The sequence below is a fragment of the Lacerta agilis genome, chromosome 14, assembly GCF_009819535.1.
Source record: "Lacerta agilis isolate rLacAgi1 chromosome 14, rLacAgi1.pri, whole genome shotgun sequence".
Lineage (NCBI taxonomy): Eukaryota > Metazoa > Chordata > Lepidosauria > Squamata > Lacertidae > Lacerta > Lacerta agilis.
The window spans coordinates 37080613-37098969 of NC_046325.1; the positions used below are offsets into that span (position 1 = coordinate 37080613).

The 18357-nt window shown below is 43.8% G+C and overlaps 1 protein-coding gene across 4 annotated transcripts in view; it reads right to left on the reverse strand.

Annotated features, from left to right (window-relative positions):
* Window positions 1–7948: 7948 nt before the first annotated feature.
* The window catches only part of TLK2 (tousled like kinase 2), a 37402-nt gene continuing 26993 nt past the window's right edge, over window positions 7949–18357 (reverse strand). For all 4 annotated transcript variants that reach the window (XM_033169010.1, XM_033169012.1, XM_033169013.1 and 1 more), the window contains 9 exons: window positions 17503–17600; window positions 15964–16045; window positions 15302–15393; window positions 14618–14707; window positions 13619–13788; window positions 12064–12202; window positions 11500–11611; window positions 9851–9958; window positions 7949–8600 (listed from right to left, as the gene is read on the reverse strand). In XM_033169010.1, the coding sequence (XP_033024901.1) occupies window positions 8427–8600; window positions 9851–9958; window positions 11500–11611; window positions 12064–12202; window positions 13619–13788; window positions 14618–14707; window positions 15302–15393; window positions 15964–16045; window positions 17503–17600 (1065 nt within the window). In that variant the 3' untranslated portion in view covers window positions 7949–8426. The remainder of the gene's footprint in view (window positions 8601–9850; window positions 9959–11499; window positions 11612–12063; window positions 12203–13618; window positions 13789–14617; window positions 14708–15301; window positions 15394–15963; window positions 16046–17502; window positions 17601–18357) is intronic.

The window sequence follows — 18357 nt, forward strand, 5'->3', positions numbered from 1 at the left end:
CCTCTATGGTTAAAAGGTCCTCCCGTCCCTTATTAAGGAGCGGCAGCTGCGCCTGCGCGCCTTCTCATAGGACCATAGAGTTCTGAGGGACACCAGCGTCACCCAGTAGCCCAACTCGCTGCAATGCAGGGATCTCTTATTTAATTCACCCAGGGCCGGGTTTAGGTTTGATGAGGTCCTAAGCTACTGAAGGTAATGGGGCCCTTTGTATGTCCAGCTGTCCTTTGTCAACAACAAATTGTCGCTGTTTTGTGTGTGTTGAATATATGCTATAAGGAAATCTATGGACCTAACAGGTATCTAAACTAAAGCCATTTGCACATAACACATAGGCACCTACACAACACAAAACAAAACATTGTTGCTGCATGTAGGTTTTATTTTATTTGTTTTTTTATCTTATATTTTGGAAATGTAATTTGGGGGGGGGGGGCAAGAGCGTGGTGCCCTATAGCTTGTTTAGCTTATACAGTACGTAAATCCCTCTGCCAGGGATGAACTGTTCATCCCTGACAGAGGGTCACCCAAGCTCTGCATAAGATTATTGTACTAAATGTTTCCTGGACTTTTTGGATAGCCACACAAATAGGAAGGGATGCTTCTGGTTTTTGCTGTCAGGTTTAGCAAACAGTATCAAAGAAAACACCAGTTATGAACATGATTGTAGCTTACACTGAGTGAGGCTAGTATATAGCCTGTCACTACTTTCTTTGACTGGCAGCAGCAAAGCCCGGCAGAATTCGAATGAAGGAATACAGATCTAGCCAATTAATTCAAGGCTGCCTTGGGATACTTCCAACTCTTAGCATACAGTGCACACATTCTGGATAAATCTAACATCTTTCAAGAATAGAAACATTTCCTGTAATAAAAACATCATTAGAAGAGATGGTATTTGCAGAGATGGACTTTGGTAATAATGTGCCTGGAGCAAGGACAAAATATTTATTATTTTCACAATAATTCCTTTTGGTACAGTTGCTTTTTATGGATCTCAGTAGGTATTCATATAAATAGGTATTACTATTATTTTGTGCCCCCTTGGATCGGAGCCCTGCGCAGGAGAACCACCTGCACCGCCCCAAATCTGGAGCTGGTATTTGCAAATCCATAATGTCCAACAGTTACCCTGGGGTGTCCTTGTCCACTCCTTGGTGCTTCTGTTGGAAGGACAAGCACTGGAGGGGTACTTAACATGACCCCAGAAGAAAACTAGATTGGCTTGGATAACATTGGTGATGGGCAAGAAGAGCCCTCGGTGACCGTGACAGAGTTATCTTCCTGGATCTTAATTGCTAAGATGCAGAAGGGTCAGTTTAGAAAGCAACTTAGCAGCCACTTAAAATAGCAAGACACAGTTGGGGACCTTGTCAACACCTAGGTATATCCCAGGACAGGGATTTAGGGCTGTGCTCAGAGCCTATTTATACATGATCCAACACCCTCTCAGATGACGTCCACCTTCCAAGATCAAGACTGCAGTGGAAATTTCTGGTGTAAATCGGGTAAAGATGAAGTAACAAGATGTCTATTGGTGGACCAAGTTCTTTCTTCTCTTATCATTCATACTGGATACCCAGCTCCTCCGGGGGTGTTGCAAAATTAGCAAAGGGGTGGGGGGGGGGGAAAGCTGCAACCTGGTCATTCCTGTCCAATGAGATGGGAGTTCTCGAACCTGTTTCAAATTTGCCACTCTTGGAAGAATATTGATTAGTAGCTCCCTGTGAAACACATGCCTGCCACATAGAATTGCTTTGAATTGCCACACCTGAAGGAATATAAAAGCACATGCCATTTGCATTTTGAATGAGTCGCTGTGCACGTCTATCTATTGCAGGTTGCATGCTCCTCTGACAGAAATGGATCCTCTCTTTTCTGCGCAGCCTTTACCTCAGTGAAGGAGATCAGTGAACATCCAAGATACCGTTAGATCTTTAGGATGGGGAACCTGCAGCCCTTTTAGATGTTGCTGAATCCCAACTTCCATCTGTTCATGTCAACATGGCAAATAGGGATGGTGGCAATTGAATGCCAGAACATCTGGAAGGCCACCAGTTCACCATCTGTCTTACAATACTACAAACCAGGTAACACACCTGATGAAATAAAGCACCCTTTAAATTATGAAGCAATCATACAGAATAAAATTTTATCAGTGTTTTCTAAACTTCTGATAGCCGAGACACATATATTCCAGCCTTTGGAGGGACACTTCATGGTTATATTCCGAAGTGAAAATGACATGGCTATAGAAGACTCCTCTCTGTTCTTCTGCACAATACTCTTCTGGGCATGTTTCTGGACTGGAAAGAAGCAAGCCCAGAGCAATTACTCAGGCAGAGATGACCAGCAGCTTCCTCTGCAAAAACCAATTTCTTCTGCATCCCTGTATCTGGGGGCGACTGAGTGATACAAATCATAAAACAAAAACTATGCATGACAGTAGCTGAGGTTGATCAGCAAGAGGCAAGGCCTGAGCAATGAACATTGCTGGAAATGGTTTTAATGGAACTGGGCCACAAATCTTATGTTTTTGGATCTTTCCCCTTGATAATGCTTTAACTTATTTTTTTGGCCTCTTCTCGAGGAATAGCAAGGTAGAAATGTTTTAAATAACAAAATTGAATAAATTATGTGCACAATATTCCCTGTGAGTGCGTGCTTTGGACTCACAGGAACCTGTCTTTCTTGCAGGACAATGTAAGAGTGTTTGCAAAAGTCACAAATTTCTCACACAGTATTTGCAATTACTCTGCCCTCTAGTGATAAAAGGAAGAATCTGCACTGGCAAGGCGAAATAGAAGAAATCTGCATGAGGCCTGATTCCACATACCATCACAAATCATAGAATTTGTGGACCATGAGGGTCATCTAGTCCAAGGCAAGAATCTATCACCCAACATGGGACTTGAACCCATGACCCTGACATTAAGAGTCTCATGCTCTTACCAACTGAGCTACCCCGGGCGTGATGCAAGTAAAATTTGCAACCCAGAGCAACTGCTCCAACCATGGTTGCTTGGGATCCAGTACAATCTACTGCTCTTTCTATAGATTCACAGGAGAACCTAGGCTCTCTCGTTTTGTAAGTGAAGAAAAAGAAGCCAACCTTTGCAGTTCCGTATTAGATCTCTCGTATGCAAATAGCCCCAAATCAATGTTCTATCGTCAAGCAATCATTGATGGCAGGGAAATTATTTTTGCTCCTGGCGTCACTGTTGCCAAGGTCCCCCCCACCCTTTGTTTACAATTACCGTATTTTACGCTCCATAAGACACACTTTTCCCCTCCTAAAATGGAAGGGAAAATCGCTGTGCGCCTTATGGAGCGAAGGCTTCGCTCCCACTGCCTCCCCACATCCCCTGCCGCATTCGGCGGGAGGTGGGGGGAGGCAGCAGCGATGTTGCTGGATCATGCCAGAACCTCCGTTCACCGAAAGAAGCTTCTTTCGGCGAGCGGAGCTGCTAGCATGATCCAGCAACATCTCCGCTGCTTCCCCCGACCTCCCGCCGAACGCGACGGGGGATGGGGGGAGGCGGCGGGGAGCAAAGGGGATGTTGGTGGATCATGCCAGCAGCTCCGTGAACGGAGCTGCTAGCACGAACCACCAACATCTCTGCTGCCTCCCCCCATCCCCCGCCGTATTCGGCGGGAGGTGGGGGGAGGCAGCTGCGATGCCTGCTTTTGGGATCGGTGGGCGGCAGGGAGGTTGGTAGAGGATTTCCTCCACCACCCCATGCGCTGCCCGCCAATCCCAAAAGCAGGCTTTTGGGATCGGTGCAAGGCATGGGATGGTGGAGGAAACAGTGGGGATGCTGCTGCTTTCTCCACCACCCTTCGCCCCGATGCCAAAAGCAGGCTTATCCCCTGTTGCTTTAAAGGGACATGGGGAGGAGGGGTGAAACCTTCTCCCCTCGTCCCCATGTCCCTTTAAGGAAGCGGGGATGAGCCGCTGTGAAGGGAGAAGGGGCTTCCCCTCCAGCGCTCCCCTCCGTGTTTTTTAGAGGAGGAAAACCAGGAAAATATTTTTTTCCTGGTTTTTCCCCTTTAAAAAACAAGTGCGTCTTGTGGTCCGGAGTGCCTTATGGACCGAAAAATACGGTACATGCAAGACTCCATGCGTTTGCAAACTGCAAAATTTTGGGGTGTTTAAGTAGAATTAGTTATATCAATAGTCGATAGCTCCACCCATAGAGCTCGAGACTCTTAATCTGAGAGTCACGTTGGGCAAATGATTCCTGCATTGCAGTGGGTTGGACTAGATGACCCTTGTGGCCCCTTCCAACTCTTACAATTCTATGAATCTTTGGTAATGATGGGGATGAGCGAAGCAACTGAGCAGGGCATGGAAGTCCCTATCCTCACCCCCTCATTGAACTGGACCAAGCTGCTGGTCTAGGAGCACTTCCCGCTTCCTCCCTAGAGCAAATCACTGCCGATTTAGCAATGAGGCTCTCTACCTCTGTGTCCATTGGCTGAACAAGCTGGTTTATTTTCAGAGCCTTGAATGTGAAGCTTCAATCACGACCCCAGGATCTTCAGGTAGCAATGGGACACAAACAAGATTGATGCTATGGCTGGCTTCCTGAGAGGACTGTGAACTGAGCAACCTCATTCCCTCACCCCTGTGGATGCAGGGCAATTGGCTCTAGGTAGGAATCAGGAGGTTCTTCAAGAGTCTGCCTCCTGGAGGATGGAGTGAGCTAGACCTTGGCTGGCACTTCTTTCTTTTAATGAAACAGGTTCTCAGGGAACTGAATGCAGCACAAAGCAAAGAATGTGATGCACACACAGCCCTGATCACAGGTGTACACTGGTGTCTACCCTTTTAACATGCAATTTGTTTATTTTTAACACTAATGAAATATATAAACCTAGCTGTGTGCACTCAAAACATTTTTTTTCAAAAAGTAGTCTAATTAATTATGAGTCAAGGAGAAAATTTCTCAGACTTCTTGAATTACAGCAAGCAAGTTATGCACTGCCAACTATGTCTGCATAATGTATTCTGTTCATTAGTCACGTGGCAAGGCAAAAAAAATTATACTGGGCATTTTGGCCCAGCTTTGCTTTGCTCTTAAACTTCAGACAAAATAATTATAATCCTGTGCTATTCAGACAATTGCCACCCCAGTACTGTTTATGAACTCAAAGGATCCAACATAAAGTGTTGCCAGAACTATGACTCTATTTAGTATTTTTGTTCCCTTTGTGGGTGGGTAATAGTATTTTATGGCACCTAATAAGCTTGTTTGATCATTCTGCATTATCCTAACAAATGTGATGAGCATTTGGTTCCTCGGGTTGTGCCACGTGTTTCTGTCCCCATAGCATAAGGACCAACCAGCAGTTCAAATGCAACAAAGCATCAAGTTCAGTTTCTTAAAACTTGTTTAATATCCATATTTTTGTCTGCTGGGCAAAGCCAAAACAGTCTGGCCTAGTTTCAAGTTACAAATCCATACACATTTCCTCTTTCCTTTCAGTAAAATCAACAGTGTGGCAATAAAAAAGGTTTTGTTACCTGAAATAAAACCCATTTCAGCAACAGCTTAAAAAGGGGGGGGGGGGGAGAAAAGAAAAGGGAAAGTCACAGTCTGCATTTTTCATCCAGATAGATCTATCCTTCTTCTGTGATGAACACCATGAAAAGATGGAGCCTCCTACCCAGGCACAACCAATAGTGACTGAAACATCTGACAGTCACTATGTAAACTGCGGTGGGTGGGTGGAGAGGGGGAAAGAAATACAATTTATGGCTGAAAGGCAGGTTGGGCTTTTAGAAAACAAAATTTTAAAACTTCTTTTTAAGTCTCACTTGAGACAGGGTTCTCTCCATGAGTGATCAATAATCAGCTCCACCACAAGCTGGTAAATCCAAGTTTTAACCTGCCTGAAGTGAAAACTTGCTTTGGGCTAAATTCCAAGAACGGCAATTAGGAGGATAAAATGCTAGGACCGAGCACTTTCCAGGACAGCATGCTTCAAGTCTTGAATTTAGCTGCAGAAATATAACATGAGCCCAACCCCAAATGGGCTGGGACAAGGGCTCAGCAAGCAGACAGCAGCTGTATTCTGCTGTGGCAGTCAAGACACCAGCCCCTGCATCTTGCTAGCTCACACATAGCCCCAAGCTGTGTTTTGGTGAAAAAATGACGAGTAACCGTGGACTAGAAAAACCCTAAATGGAATTAATTTAAGACCTGGTTTTCTCCTAGGACAAGAAAAGGAGGTTGGGGTGGGGAAGAAATAACAAAATAATTGGCTGTGTGTTTTATTCTCATGCTCAGAGGCAAATTGTGGGGTGGGGTGTTTGTGTGTGTGTAAACTTTACCAGAAGCCTTAACAATAGCCTAATGGTATGCTCGCCTTTCCCCCTGGCCCTAGATTTCACTTACTTTATGCCCAGTAGAAGGAGTCCAAATATCAGTTGTTCCACCAGAGGAACTAAAAAAAGCTACACCCTCAGTTCTCAGGAGCAAATGAGGAAAACCCTTCTGTCCCCAAAGGTGGACTCATGGCACCTGTTTGGGGTGAGATTCCTTTCTTCTTTATTTAAAAAAGCACATCTCACGAGCCTTTTTGCAGGACCTTCATTTGTAATGATGACACATCACATTTCCTCACTTCCCTGTGCAACTTCACTTAACGCCATTTAAACAGAGGCACAGGCTTGCCTCCTGGTCCAATGGGACCTCATCTATCCTGGTGATTAAGCTGCTGGAAAAAAGGAGGGTGAGGCACACACACAAGACAGCTACACCCACCTACACTCGCCCACCCAGGTCCTTTCCACCTGATCTGCAAGAGTAGCTAAAGATGAGCGAGTGAACAAACACACACATACAGCCTCCCACTTCCCAGCTCAGCTCTCCCGCAAGTCCCCTAAATCTCAATATGGCTTGGTCCCCCCTCGCCTCGCCCCTTGCACCCCAATCTGCAGGAAGCTGAGGAAGGAGGGTTGAGAATCATCACTTGTGGGTGCAGAATTGAAGTCCTGGCCAGGGTACCTGACCATACAGTACGGCTTTCAAGGTTTTCAGCAAATGTTTTGGCCACGTGCAGGAGTAGCATTCTGCCACAAGATTCAAGCAACTGGATTCTTCTTTGGTTTACATGTCTTTCTTAAAAGGTGAAAAAAAGAGAGTCAAGGACCAAGAGCAGTAATGTAAAAAAAGAAAGGGGGAAAAAGCAAACTCAAACCTCCAATAAGGAAACTGGAACATAAAGTTTAAGATTAAAAAAAAAAATCTAGCTGTTCTTCAGGATAAATGTCCTTTTGGGGTGTTAATGTAGCTGATACTTCTGAGACAGTACAGAAAGATTTTTTTTAAAATGAAAATAAAGGGAGGGAGACAGAGGGGAAGGGAGGTGATTTGTCTAGAGTTCTGTCATCCTTGTGTGTGTTAAAGGAGAATGCCATCACCCAAAAGAGACTTTAGTGAATGGATCCAAACACCACACGAGGAAAACATGGTGGGGGGGATTAGAAACACTTAGTTTTATTCTGAGGGGGGATTACCGTCAAGTACCTGCCAAAAAGCAGTTTTCTGGGGGGCTGGAGCGAGGACAGAAACCTATGTTCATAGCTGTAACGCACCCTCTGCATTACACTGTACTCCTCCTTCACAGAATATGAGGCCAATCTAAAGAAAAGGGAGAGGGGGCTGCCACATTGACCTGCTAGTTATTTCACCTTACAACCAACCCCCCCCCCCCCAAATAAAAGTTGTTATTTTAAAACTGAAATTATTTGGGATGACATGCTAATGCTGGTGCTATCAACAGGCAGGATACTTGGCTCCCTTGCAAAGGGCACAAGAGTCCAATGCCGACCCCTCAATGGAACCTCACAGCATTGAGCTCTGTGGGGGTTTCCCCCCTCTTCCCCCCAAATGAGATGTAGCCTAAACTTTATTTTGTTTTTTTGTTTTGTTTTGTTTTTTTTAAAAAAGAGGAACATATTTTTAAATATTGACAGTGGACCAAGTCCAGCCTCTTTACCCTGCTGCCAAGTCCGCAATTCTCCACACAGTGTGTGTGTGTGCACCCTGCATTTTGGAACCGCACCCGGGGTCCGTGGTGTTTGGAAGTTCACAGTACATGGAGCCATCTTTTCTCTCTGCTGCCCAGAGCGGTTAGCGCCTTTGCCGTTGCTCAGCACGAGACCAAACAATCTCCTCTTCCTTGGCCACTTAAGTTGGACTTAAGTCGCCATAGAACCTTGCCGAGAATCAATGATGCCTTGCTCTATGGATGGGACAAGAGCGCAAGAGGAAAACAAAGCACCCGATACCGGTTTCTGGAGGCCGTTTTGTGGATTCCTTGCCAATCCCGAAGGCTGCTTCTCAAAACGTCTCTGACTCTCTCTCGGTTTTCTTTCTGCAGTTCCGGTTATATATATCTTTTTGGCCTATTGTTCCTGCTCAGTTTGAAGAGCTGTTATTAGAGGATCCAGAGGTTGAGGCAATGGCAGCCGCAGCCGGGCTGCTTGTTGATACAGATTTGCGGATGTGAGGGAGTAAGTAGGGGTCACATGCTAACTGCTGAACATCTATTCGATCTTCCTTCCGGTAGGCCAGGCAGCGCCTGATAAATGCCTGGAAGACAAACAGAAAGAAGAAAAATGGGCGTGAGAAGTTGGTACTGGTAGCTCTTTTCCAGAAGCAGAAACAGGCTGGTTTTACTTTTTTTAAAAAAGAGAGAAAAAAAGATTAGATAAGTAAATTGTGAGTAAACCCCCCCCCCCGGGCATCCTGCAATTGTCTAGATGGTCATGGAAGGATCTTCCCAGGCTAAGCTTTTACCAGGCACTGCTCTTCAAGTCTGATGGAACGGCATAAAAAGCAGTAGTAGGGACTTCTCCCACCCTTTCTTTCTGCTCCCTCCCTCAGCCTGCTGCAGTAAGCTGGTCTCCAATTTTACCCATCAGGTAATCTAGTAAAGGGAAAGATCTGTCCTAAATGGCAACACAAGTCATTGCCAAGGTGGGTCTGGATGTCAAGTTCAGAACGGAAGTGACCTTCACATAAAGTCCAAGGTTCTGCTCTATTACAGAGGATACAGTGGTGTCCTGACAAAGCTGGACTCCATTTTCTCCACTATGTAACTTGCTGTCAGACATATCCTTTCTAAAAGGAAGCTTTGATAGGAGGCAGAAAATAAGCCACCAGCTGCAATGAGTTTTTGGCTCTGCTGAGGATCAATGGCCAACAAGTTTCAGGGCAATGATATGTTCCAAATCCCAACTGATGGCTAGAAAGCATCAGACTAGGCCACCTTTGTTTTTTGGAGCTTTAAAAATATATACAGTGGTACCTCGGAAGCAAAACAGAATCTGTTCCGGAAGTCCATTCGACTTCCAAAATGTTCGGAAACCAAGGCACGGCTTCTGATTAGCTGCAGGAAGTTCCTGCAGCCAACCAGAAGCCGTGTCAGATGTTCAGGTTCTAAAGAACGTTGCATACCGGAACACTCACTTCCGGGTTTGCGGCGTTCGGGAGCCAAAACGTTTGACTCGCAAGGTGTTCGGGATCCAAGGTACAACTTTATCACCATCCTGGTAATGAACAGAAAGGGGGCGGGGAGTAAAGATCTGTTGAAAATAGCTCTATGATTTCCTCTAAGCACAAGGTGTGGACATCCCTGCAACCTCAGTGGAAACAGGAGAAACAAGGAGCCTTCCTCTCCTGGTAGAAATATGAAGCATTTCTGCAAGTGGATAGGAAGAGTCACCCATTACTGAATGCTGCCATTTGAGTGAAAGCTAAAATAGGTGTCCGTCAAGTACAGATCGTCACTACATTTCCCCAAGCTTCTTTGCCAGTACCAAATAGAAACACTCTCTTACCTTTGCTTCTGGTGTTACCACTGGCTTTGGAGGAAATTGCACCTCTGTTGCTTTCAGAATTGTGTTCTCCTGCAGAATATCTTGTTGAGACTGGTTGTGGCCAAAAGGCTGGGGAGGGGAGAGGGGAAGAGTGCAACATGCATATGTTAGAACACGGTCATTATTCACATTTCAACAAGAGGGATCACAGAAATGTAGCCAATTTTTTTTTGGAAAGCACATTAGGTTACTTTGTGGTGTACAAAAAACTGAAAATGTGTAATGGATTTTTGCTAAAAAGGTAGCAAAATTCCAGTCTAAACATGTTCTCAGTCAGGAAGTTAAAATTTATTCATCCCACAGAGTTTATGATCACTCAACATGCATCCTAACCATCGCCCCTTACCAGTCTGCTTCCCTCTCCTTTTCCTATAAGCACTGGCTCTCTCACTTCCCAAACTTGACAAAACACCCCATCCCAAGTCAGTTGGCAGAACCTGGAATTAAATCAATGCTGCATTTAGGGGGTGCAGTGCTAAGGTAAGATGACTGGAGAACAAGTCAATATTGGCCAATCTACAGGTTGAAGGTTGGTGACAAAGGAGGGCATTTTCAGCTGTGCTCCTCATTTGTGGAATGTGCTTCCCAGTGAGCTCTGCCTGGTGCCTTCACTGATATTTTTATAGCTTCAGGTAAATACTGTATTTTTCGCTCCATAAGACGCACTTTTTTCCTCCTGAAAAGTAAGGGGAAATATCTGTGTGTTATGGAGCGAATGGTGGTCCCTGGAGCAGAATTTCCCAGGGGCCAAAAGAGGATCATGCTTTTTATTTTACAAAGAGAAAAGGGGGTGTTGAAAGGACCCTGCTCAACAGCTGATCAGCAAGAGATCGGGAGAGAGATAAGAGTCCTGGCTCCCTTTCAGCCCCGCCCTCCTTTGTTGAATGTGCTGCAGAGGGAGGTTTTTGTTTCCCCAGCAACATGTGACTGGCTGATTAGATTATTTGTCTGGAAACTGTAGAAAAGGCTCCCTTTCCTTTAGAAGCTGCAGAAATGTGAGTTGAACCCCATAAAAATGGGGCTTTTCCTTTTTGCTTTTCCCTTTGAAAAAAAAGCTGCAAAACTTTTAGCTGATCCTCAAAAAAAACAAAACAAAACAAAACAAAACAAAAAAAACCCAGGACTTTTAGAGGAGGAAAACCAGAAAAACATTTTTTTTTCTTGTTTCCTCCTCTAAAAACAAGGTGCGCCCTATGGTGTGGTGTGCCCTATGGAGCGAAAAATACGGTACATATTTCCCCCCAGGCTTTTGATAAGACTAAAACAATGTTTATAATTCATGTGCTTTTTGTTGTTTGGTGGTTACCTGTATGGTTGCCTGGAGACCTTTGCATACCAAAATTTAATTATTTAATTGAAGTTATAGAAGCTCTGTTTCCTGAGCACTGGAGCTTCTACTGAAGTTTCCCCGCACATGCTGAAAAATTCCTTCAAGTCATGACGACAACAAATGTGCTTAAAAAAAAAAAATTAAACCAGAAAGCTTAAGAGAGTCTCAGGAACCTGAACTCTGTGCCGAAGACACCATAGAATTCTACAAAAAAAACTCAGCTTTCTGTTACGATTCAGTAGTTCAGTAAATTCAGCAGCAGTCAAATTATTTTGCTTACCTTTCTGCCGTAGAGGCACTGGTAGAATATTACTCCCACTGACCAGACGTCAACTTTATTTGAAATCTTTGGAGGCTCTTTCCCAACCACAAAACACTCAGGTGGTAAATACCTAGGGGACAGAGAAATTAACAGCTGCAGAGTAGCCATATTCATTTATATAGAAATCCATATCTTTCCTCACTATCAACCTTCCATGCTTCTGAGTAGAAGTTACCAAAGGAGTGAACTCCATATTGCCAAGTACGGCAGTCATTTACAAGGTTGGAATCTTATTGCCACCCAGAGTGACTGGGACAACCCAGTCAGATTGTTGTTTTTATTATAATTATTGGTGTTGTAAGGATGTATGGATTATTGGTGGTGTGAAATGCAAGCACATGGAAGAGCTGTCCACCTTAACACAGTTTTTCAAGGTGGGCTCCACTATAGGTGCAGGGGCTCTTCCAGCAGCTTTTCCCCCTGTAAAAAAATATGACTTGGCCCACTCAGCTGAATAACCTGTTCTTCACATTCTATGATACTATGGGTAGTTCAGTGCAAGAAACAGACCAGGGCACCCACCAGTAAGTGCCAGCCCCTTGCGATGTCAGCTCCATGCCATCAACTGAATTGTAACTGTCATCATCCATGATCTTTGAGAGGCCAAAGTCAGTGATCTTAATCTCGCCGCATGCCGTACCATTTACCAAGAGGATGTTACCTGGAGAATGAAAAAACAAACAAACTTTCTAGGTGAATATGCCCATTACATTTTGCGGGTGGGTAGGAGGGGGTTGCTGATGCAGCAGCCTGTTCCAAATGAGAATGCAGAAAGAGGTCAAATACACTTATTTATTTTCAGCCAGGATGACAGACCACTTCGCAAAAGCAACCTTATCAGAACCACACTCTCCTAAACAGTAACAGGTGGTTAGGGTTCCTCTGTTAAGGTTCAGTCCCTGTCCTAAGGCAACCATCTCCCATCCATCAGCCTTCTCCCACCTCCTGTTTAAAACATTTACCCATAACGCAACATGACACAAGCAGAGCATAGGAATCAAAATTGCTCTTTGCAGTTGAAGGCTCTGACATGAACACAAAAACTTAGGAAGTGCCCCTGTTGGATCAGGCCAAAGGCCCATCTGGTCAAGCACTCTGTTTTCGCAGTGGCCAACCAGATGCCTAGGGGAAGACCCCAAGCAGCTCCTGAGGGCAACAGAATTCTCCCCCTTGCAAATTCTCCCAACAGTGGAGGCAGAATGTAACTTCTTCCTATCCACTTTCTCTACACTATGCATGCACTGCTATCATGTCATTTCTACCCGTCTTTTTTCTAAACTGAAAATCTTCCCATTGCTGTAACTTCCTCAAAGGAGTTGCTCCAACCCCACAAACACTTTGGTTGTCCTTTTCTGAACGTTTCCCAGCTCTGCAATATTCTTTCTCAGGTGAAGTGTCCAGAACTGTACACAATATTTCAAGTGCCTTTGCAGTGTAGATTTGTATACAGATATTAAGATATCGACAGCTTTGTTTTCAATCCCTTTCCTAATGATTCCAAGCACGGAATTTGCCGTTCTCAGTTGTCACATACAAGCCAACACCTTCACTGAGCTACCCGCCCAATTCCTGGTCAGTCGCCACCAGTTCAGACCCCATGAGCTTATACGTGAAGTTAGAATTTCCCCCCACAATATGAATCCCTTACATTGCTTACACTGAATCACTGAATTGCATTTGCCATTTCAGTGCCCGTTCACCCATTTCGGATATATCCTTTTGGAAGTTCTCACGATCCCTTTTTGTTTCAACTACACAGAACTATTTGGCATCATCAGCAAACTTGGGTACCTCACTGCTCATCCCCCCTCCCAATTTAAACATTTATGAACAAATAAAAAGCACACATCCACTTTCTACACCCTTCCATCGAGAGAGCTGTTCATTTATTCCTGTGCTCTGCTTCACATTCCTTACCCTATTACATATACATGATAAGATCATGCAATGATGAGCACTGGAAACTTGCTTATTATACAACCAATGAACACGGCAATTCTCACGACAGAAATCTGCAGAATACAGAGTGCCCAGCCCCACTTTCTCGTGCTGCGTTCCAGACCCACCATCAACATACCTGGCTTGAGATCGTAGTGAATAATGGGTGGCTTGATTTCATTTAAATATTTTAATGCGTTCACAATCTGCATGATAATAGACCGGGCTTCCTTCTCAGTCATTAATTTGTGCTGTTTCAGGTAGAAGTCCAGATCGTTCCCCTCACAGTATTCTAACACTGTACAAAACCTGAAAGAAGTGAAGTCAAACATATTGGCTCATGATATTATAACAGTGCTGCAAAGTCTCCTCCCTTTCTATCTGCAGGAATTTTGTAGCTGCAACTAGGGGCTGGCTTTTAACAAAACACCACTTTCGTCCCACTGTGATAGGGTTACACCAGTTAGTTATCCTGGGGGGAAAATACTCTTGACTTACTTCAATTTGTTTAATTGGGTCAAGGGTTTTATCAGAGATTTAAGATCTTGTTCTCGGGATAAACAGGAACTTTTCAATTACCGATTTACATCCTGGCCTTCTGGCCAAGGCCTCAAGGCATCACAAAACTGAATCCATTAAAAGCAGCACTTATAATTTAGACAGCCAAGTAAATTAACACAAAATAAATAAAATCACAAACCAATCTGCAATTACAGCATTATTGTTAACCTTATTTTGACTAAAAGTGTGTCATTTGTTATTCCCAACTGGTCCGGTGGTTTGAATGTGGGAGAGTTTTTGCAATTTTTGTAATAGTTACAAAACCTATTACAGCTTTGTTTCCCTCCACACGCACTGCTGCACATTCAATCGTGGCAGCAAGGCTACAGGATGCCCTCTGCCCCATTCAATTCCTTGCTGCGTGGGAATTCATCCCACATTGAAAGGGAATACATACTGGGGAGTGATGGGTAATCTGAACAATACAACTGATCTCTTTTATAGGCCCCTTTGTATTCGAAACCCTTGACACAGAATGTCTTACATGACACACGTCCCACTTTCACGTTGAGCTCCGAGCAATAAGGAGACCCAAGCACAGTCATTCAAGCAGAATTGTAAAAAGAGCAGCACTTACGAGTCAGTGTCCAGCGAGAAATAGTCATACAGCTTAACTATACGAGGATGATCCAGCTCTTTATGGATTCTGTATTCTCTACATGCATGCCTGTAACAAGGAAAGCATCCTTATTTAATTTTAATTTTCTTATTCTCAACTATCTACCTAAAACCTTGGGGCAGGTTACAATGGCCAAACTTTTTTTTTTTATCAAACAAATCAGACCTAACATTTTTTGTAAAATCACTAGAAATGCGCACTTTGACCACCAAAACCCAATGCTGCTGTACAGTTGCATTTCACTATATTTCTGGCAATAACTCAGGCAAGAGAATATAACTTCACTGCTCTGGACCAGGGTTGTGATTCCAGGACAATGAGGAACCTACAGAGATGCTGAAGTGTAACATGTTCTTTTTCAGGGGTCCTTCTCTGCAGAGTCCCCAAACATTCTGCTCTTATCCCTCTCCTTTTCCAAAGCAATTTCAGCTCCCTTCAAGTCTTGCTCCTTCAACCATTTATTGTGCTAACACGGGCAGAAATTAAGGGGGGGGGGTTGTTCACGAGAGTAGAACCACCAGCTGTTTCTCAGACAGAAGCAATGAACCTCTTTTACTAACCACATTTTCATTTTAGAAGTTATGCCTTTTTTGAACCCCCACCCCCAACCTTCTCTGCAGTCCAACATCCAGAGCTACTTACTTGTGGTAGTTCTCTTTCTTCTCATCCCTCCAGTTTTTATTTAACTGATGGATTTTTACTGCTACATATCTCTGTTCCGTTAAATCAAATGCCTAGAAGATGAAGGAGAGAGTTGATTCAGAATACTATCAGAGCTGATAGCTTGAGCCTAAACAAATTTCACTTCCTTCCAATGGGAGAAAAAGTCAGCAATTCTATATTAATTTTAAACGATTTTGTGTGGATGTTGAACATTTTCTTTGAGACACCCCCACATAGTATTTTAGTAGGCAAATTGCTTCATGCATAATGCTGTTCCCTAATCAGATTATTTTTCTCAATATGGATGTGAATTTCCCTTAGTATGCTTGCTTATAATGCAATTGCTCAAATATGAATGCATATATATGAATGTACATGAGTGTTTGCAAGTTCATATGAATGCATTTATAAACCTGGCACCTGGGAAGTGAGATATGATTCATGTTTAAAAACAAGGGAAGCCACCCAGTTGTGAGAAGCACAACTTATCAATTCTGCATGCTGAATGGTGAGGATCTCAGGCAGAGGTCTATCCCACCTTTATTTCTTGAGATGCCAGATAATTAAGACACTGGCTTCTGCGTCATTTTATCAAGGAGTCAAATTAGGACAGCCAATCAGCCAAAGGAGATCTAACTTACCTTATATACCTCACTAAATCCGCCTCTGCCCAGGAGATGTAGCAACAAGTACCTGTCATTTAGTGTTGGGTGGTCTTTAAATCTGGAGAGGAGAGATTTTGTTTATTCATGCAGCACCTATAATATCATGATCTTCAGCTGAATTACTAAGAATAGTGAATATCCTGGGCAAAAGGGAGTTTCCGTTTTGAGCCAGGTATACTAGTTCTCACACAATCTGTAACCCAACAAATGGTAGAGCTATGCACTTTTTAGTTTTACATGCTGCTTGGAGGCACTACAGCCACCACACAACTGGTGAGTGATCAGGAGCTTTGAGATAACGTGGTAGGGCACCTACAAGAGCAGGGACTACAGAGACCTGTACTTTGATCATATCAAACACTGCACCAGACAGTGTGGCAGGATACGTGCGCCTGTTACATCTCCAGGGAGATCCACCTATGGTCAACCAGCCACAAGCAGTAGGTGAAAATGAAAAGGGGCTAGAAGAGCTTACTCCAAATCTCAAACAGATAACACATTTGTTAATGATGGGTCAAGTACAATCTAGAATGTAAGCTCCTTTTTTGCTTGCTGATGTTCCCCTGTAAACATTTATGACACTGTATTAATACTAAAACAGCTAGCACCGAGTTGGCCTGTACAGCATCAGAAGTTAAAGGTGACAAGTAAATGATGTATTTAAAATTGTTGACTACCATGAGCTATTTAAAGAATCATGTGGGGACATTAAACTGAAACAAACACAACCCTAAGGGTACAATACGGTTTGTCTATAGCAGGTATGGAAAACCTGTGGCCCTCATCATTCCTGACCATGCCGTCTACAGAACCGTCCAAATTTCTTCAGTGCTTTGCTTGTTAGACATACCACTCTGTGACAGACACCAGAGTACTGGAGCCTCTCTCTGATCCGCGACAGTCAGCTAGCCACAAAGGGGGAAGGAACAGCACTTTGGGGGGGGGGAGAGAATAAAAGGAGCAGTTTCTGAGGGAGAGAGTTTGATGGGGCTGGATTTAAGATGAGAGATAGGGTTTGGTCTTGAGATAGGGCAAAGGTTCAGGTTAAGAGATAGGGTTTGATTGGAGTTGTGAGTTAGGGAGTGAGATAAGGAGAACTGGTTCACTGAGACTATCGATAGCGAGAGGACAGAGCCTCGCAGCTTGGATATGGAGACCGGGTTGGGAGTCTGGTTCTGGGAGGGCTGTGACTGAACTGGGAGAGGTAGATCTTGTGGCTACCTGGGTCTCAGTACAGCCAGGAGGGGAGAGTACTTCTAGGTACTGAAGTCTCCTGAACCATTAACAAGGGGTGAGGCGATCCCTTGAGCCTGTTATACTATTAAGAAGACCTCAGGTGTGGGGTGGTTAAGAGAGTGGGTAACTGAGGAGACATGCCCCTTGCTCATGAACCAAAGTATTAATCCACAGCATTATTAATTGTTGGTATTAAGTGGTAAGTCCGCTACACACTCTTAAGCAAAAAAGACATATTGTAGCTATTTGGTGCCTTGCTCTCTCATGCCCAATACTCACTGTGAATTATCTTCATTATGTATCCTTTTCAATTCCCTGATATGTAGATTTCTAACCCTCTCTAACCGCTCCAGTTCTGCCTGGATCTCTGCTTCTTCCTACACAAAGAAAAACATCACTTTAACAGCTATACCAAAAGTTAAATTTAAACTCTGTATATATGATGAAAGGATCACATTTGTCTTGAACAACAAAGAAGTTGCAGGCAAGAGAAAAAGTTAAGCATTTTTACAGATTCTAACAGTGTTCAGAAAATGTACATGACTACTATGGGTTTCAACTTCTAAAATTAAGGGTTGTATCTTGTTCCTCCCTGTCGCCCCCTGCTGAGATGATTTAATGTGAACCAGAGTTATAGTAAGTATGCCTTCCATCTCAATATACATGTGCTTTTCTTGTGAAACAATCCTCAGGCCTAGACTTTTACTACTCTGGACTAGATGATAGTGACATGCTCAGCACAATCAGAGCAAAATGACTCAGGAGATCAGTCCTTTGTGGACAGAATACAGTGCTACTGAAAAGGGTTGTCTGAGCAGTGTGGAAAGCTCTAGTCTATTTCACAGCTACTGGGCCAAGAACTGAGGCACTGGAAAGGAACAAATGCCACGGACAGTTCTATTTCTTATTTCATTGCTGTGGGAATCAACTCATTCAAATCAGTGCTTTTTCCAACAGTGTGTTGATCAAGCTCATCTGATTAAGCAAAATGAGACGATCAGTAAAAAGAAAACAAGCTTCCCCTGAAAAGAGTTTGCCCATCGCTCCCAATCTTCTCCTGCAATGTGCACAAGCGAGAATGTTGTTTATAAGAGCTAGTATTTCGGTCACTTCAAGGTGTGTTAGACTGCATTG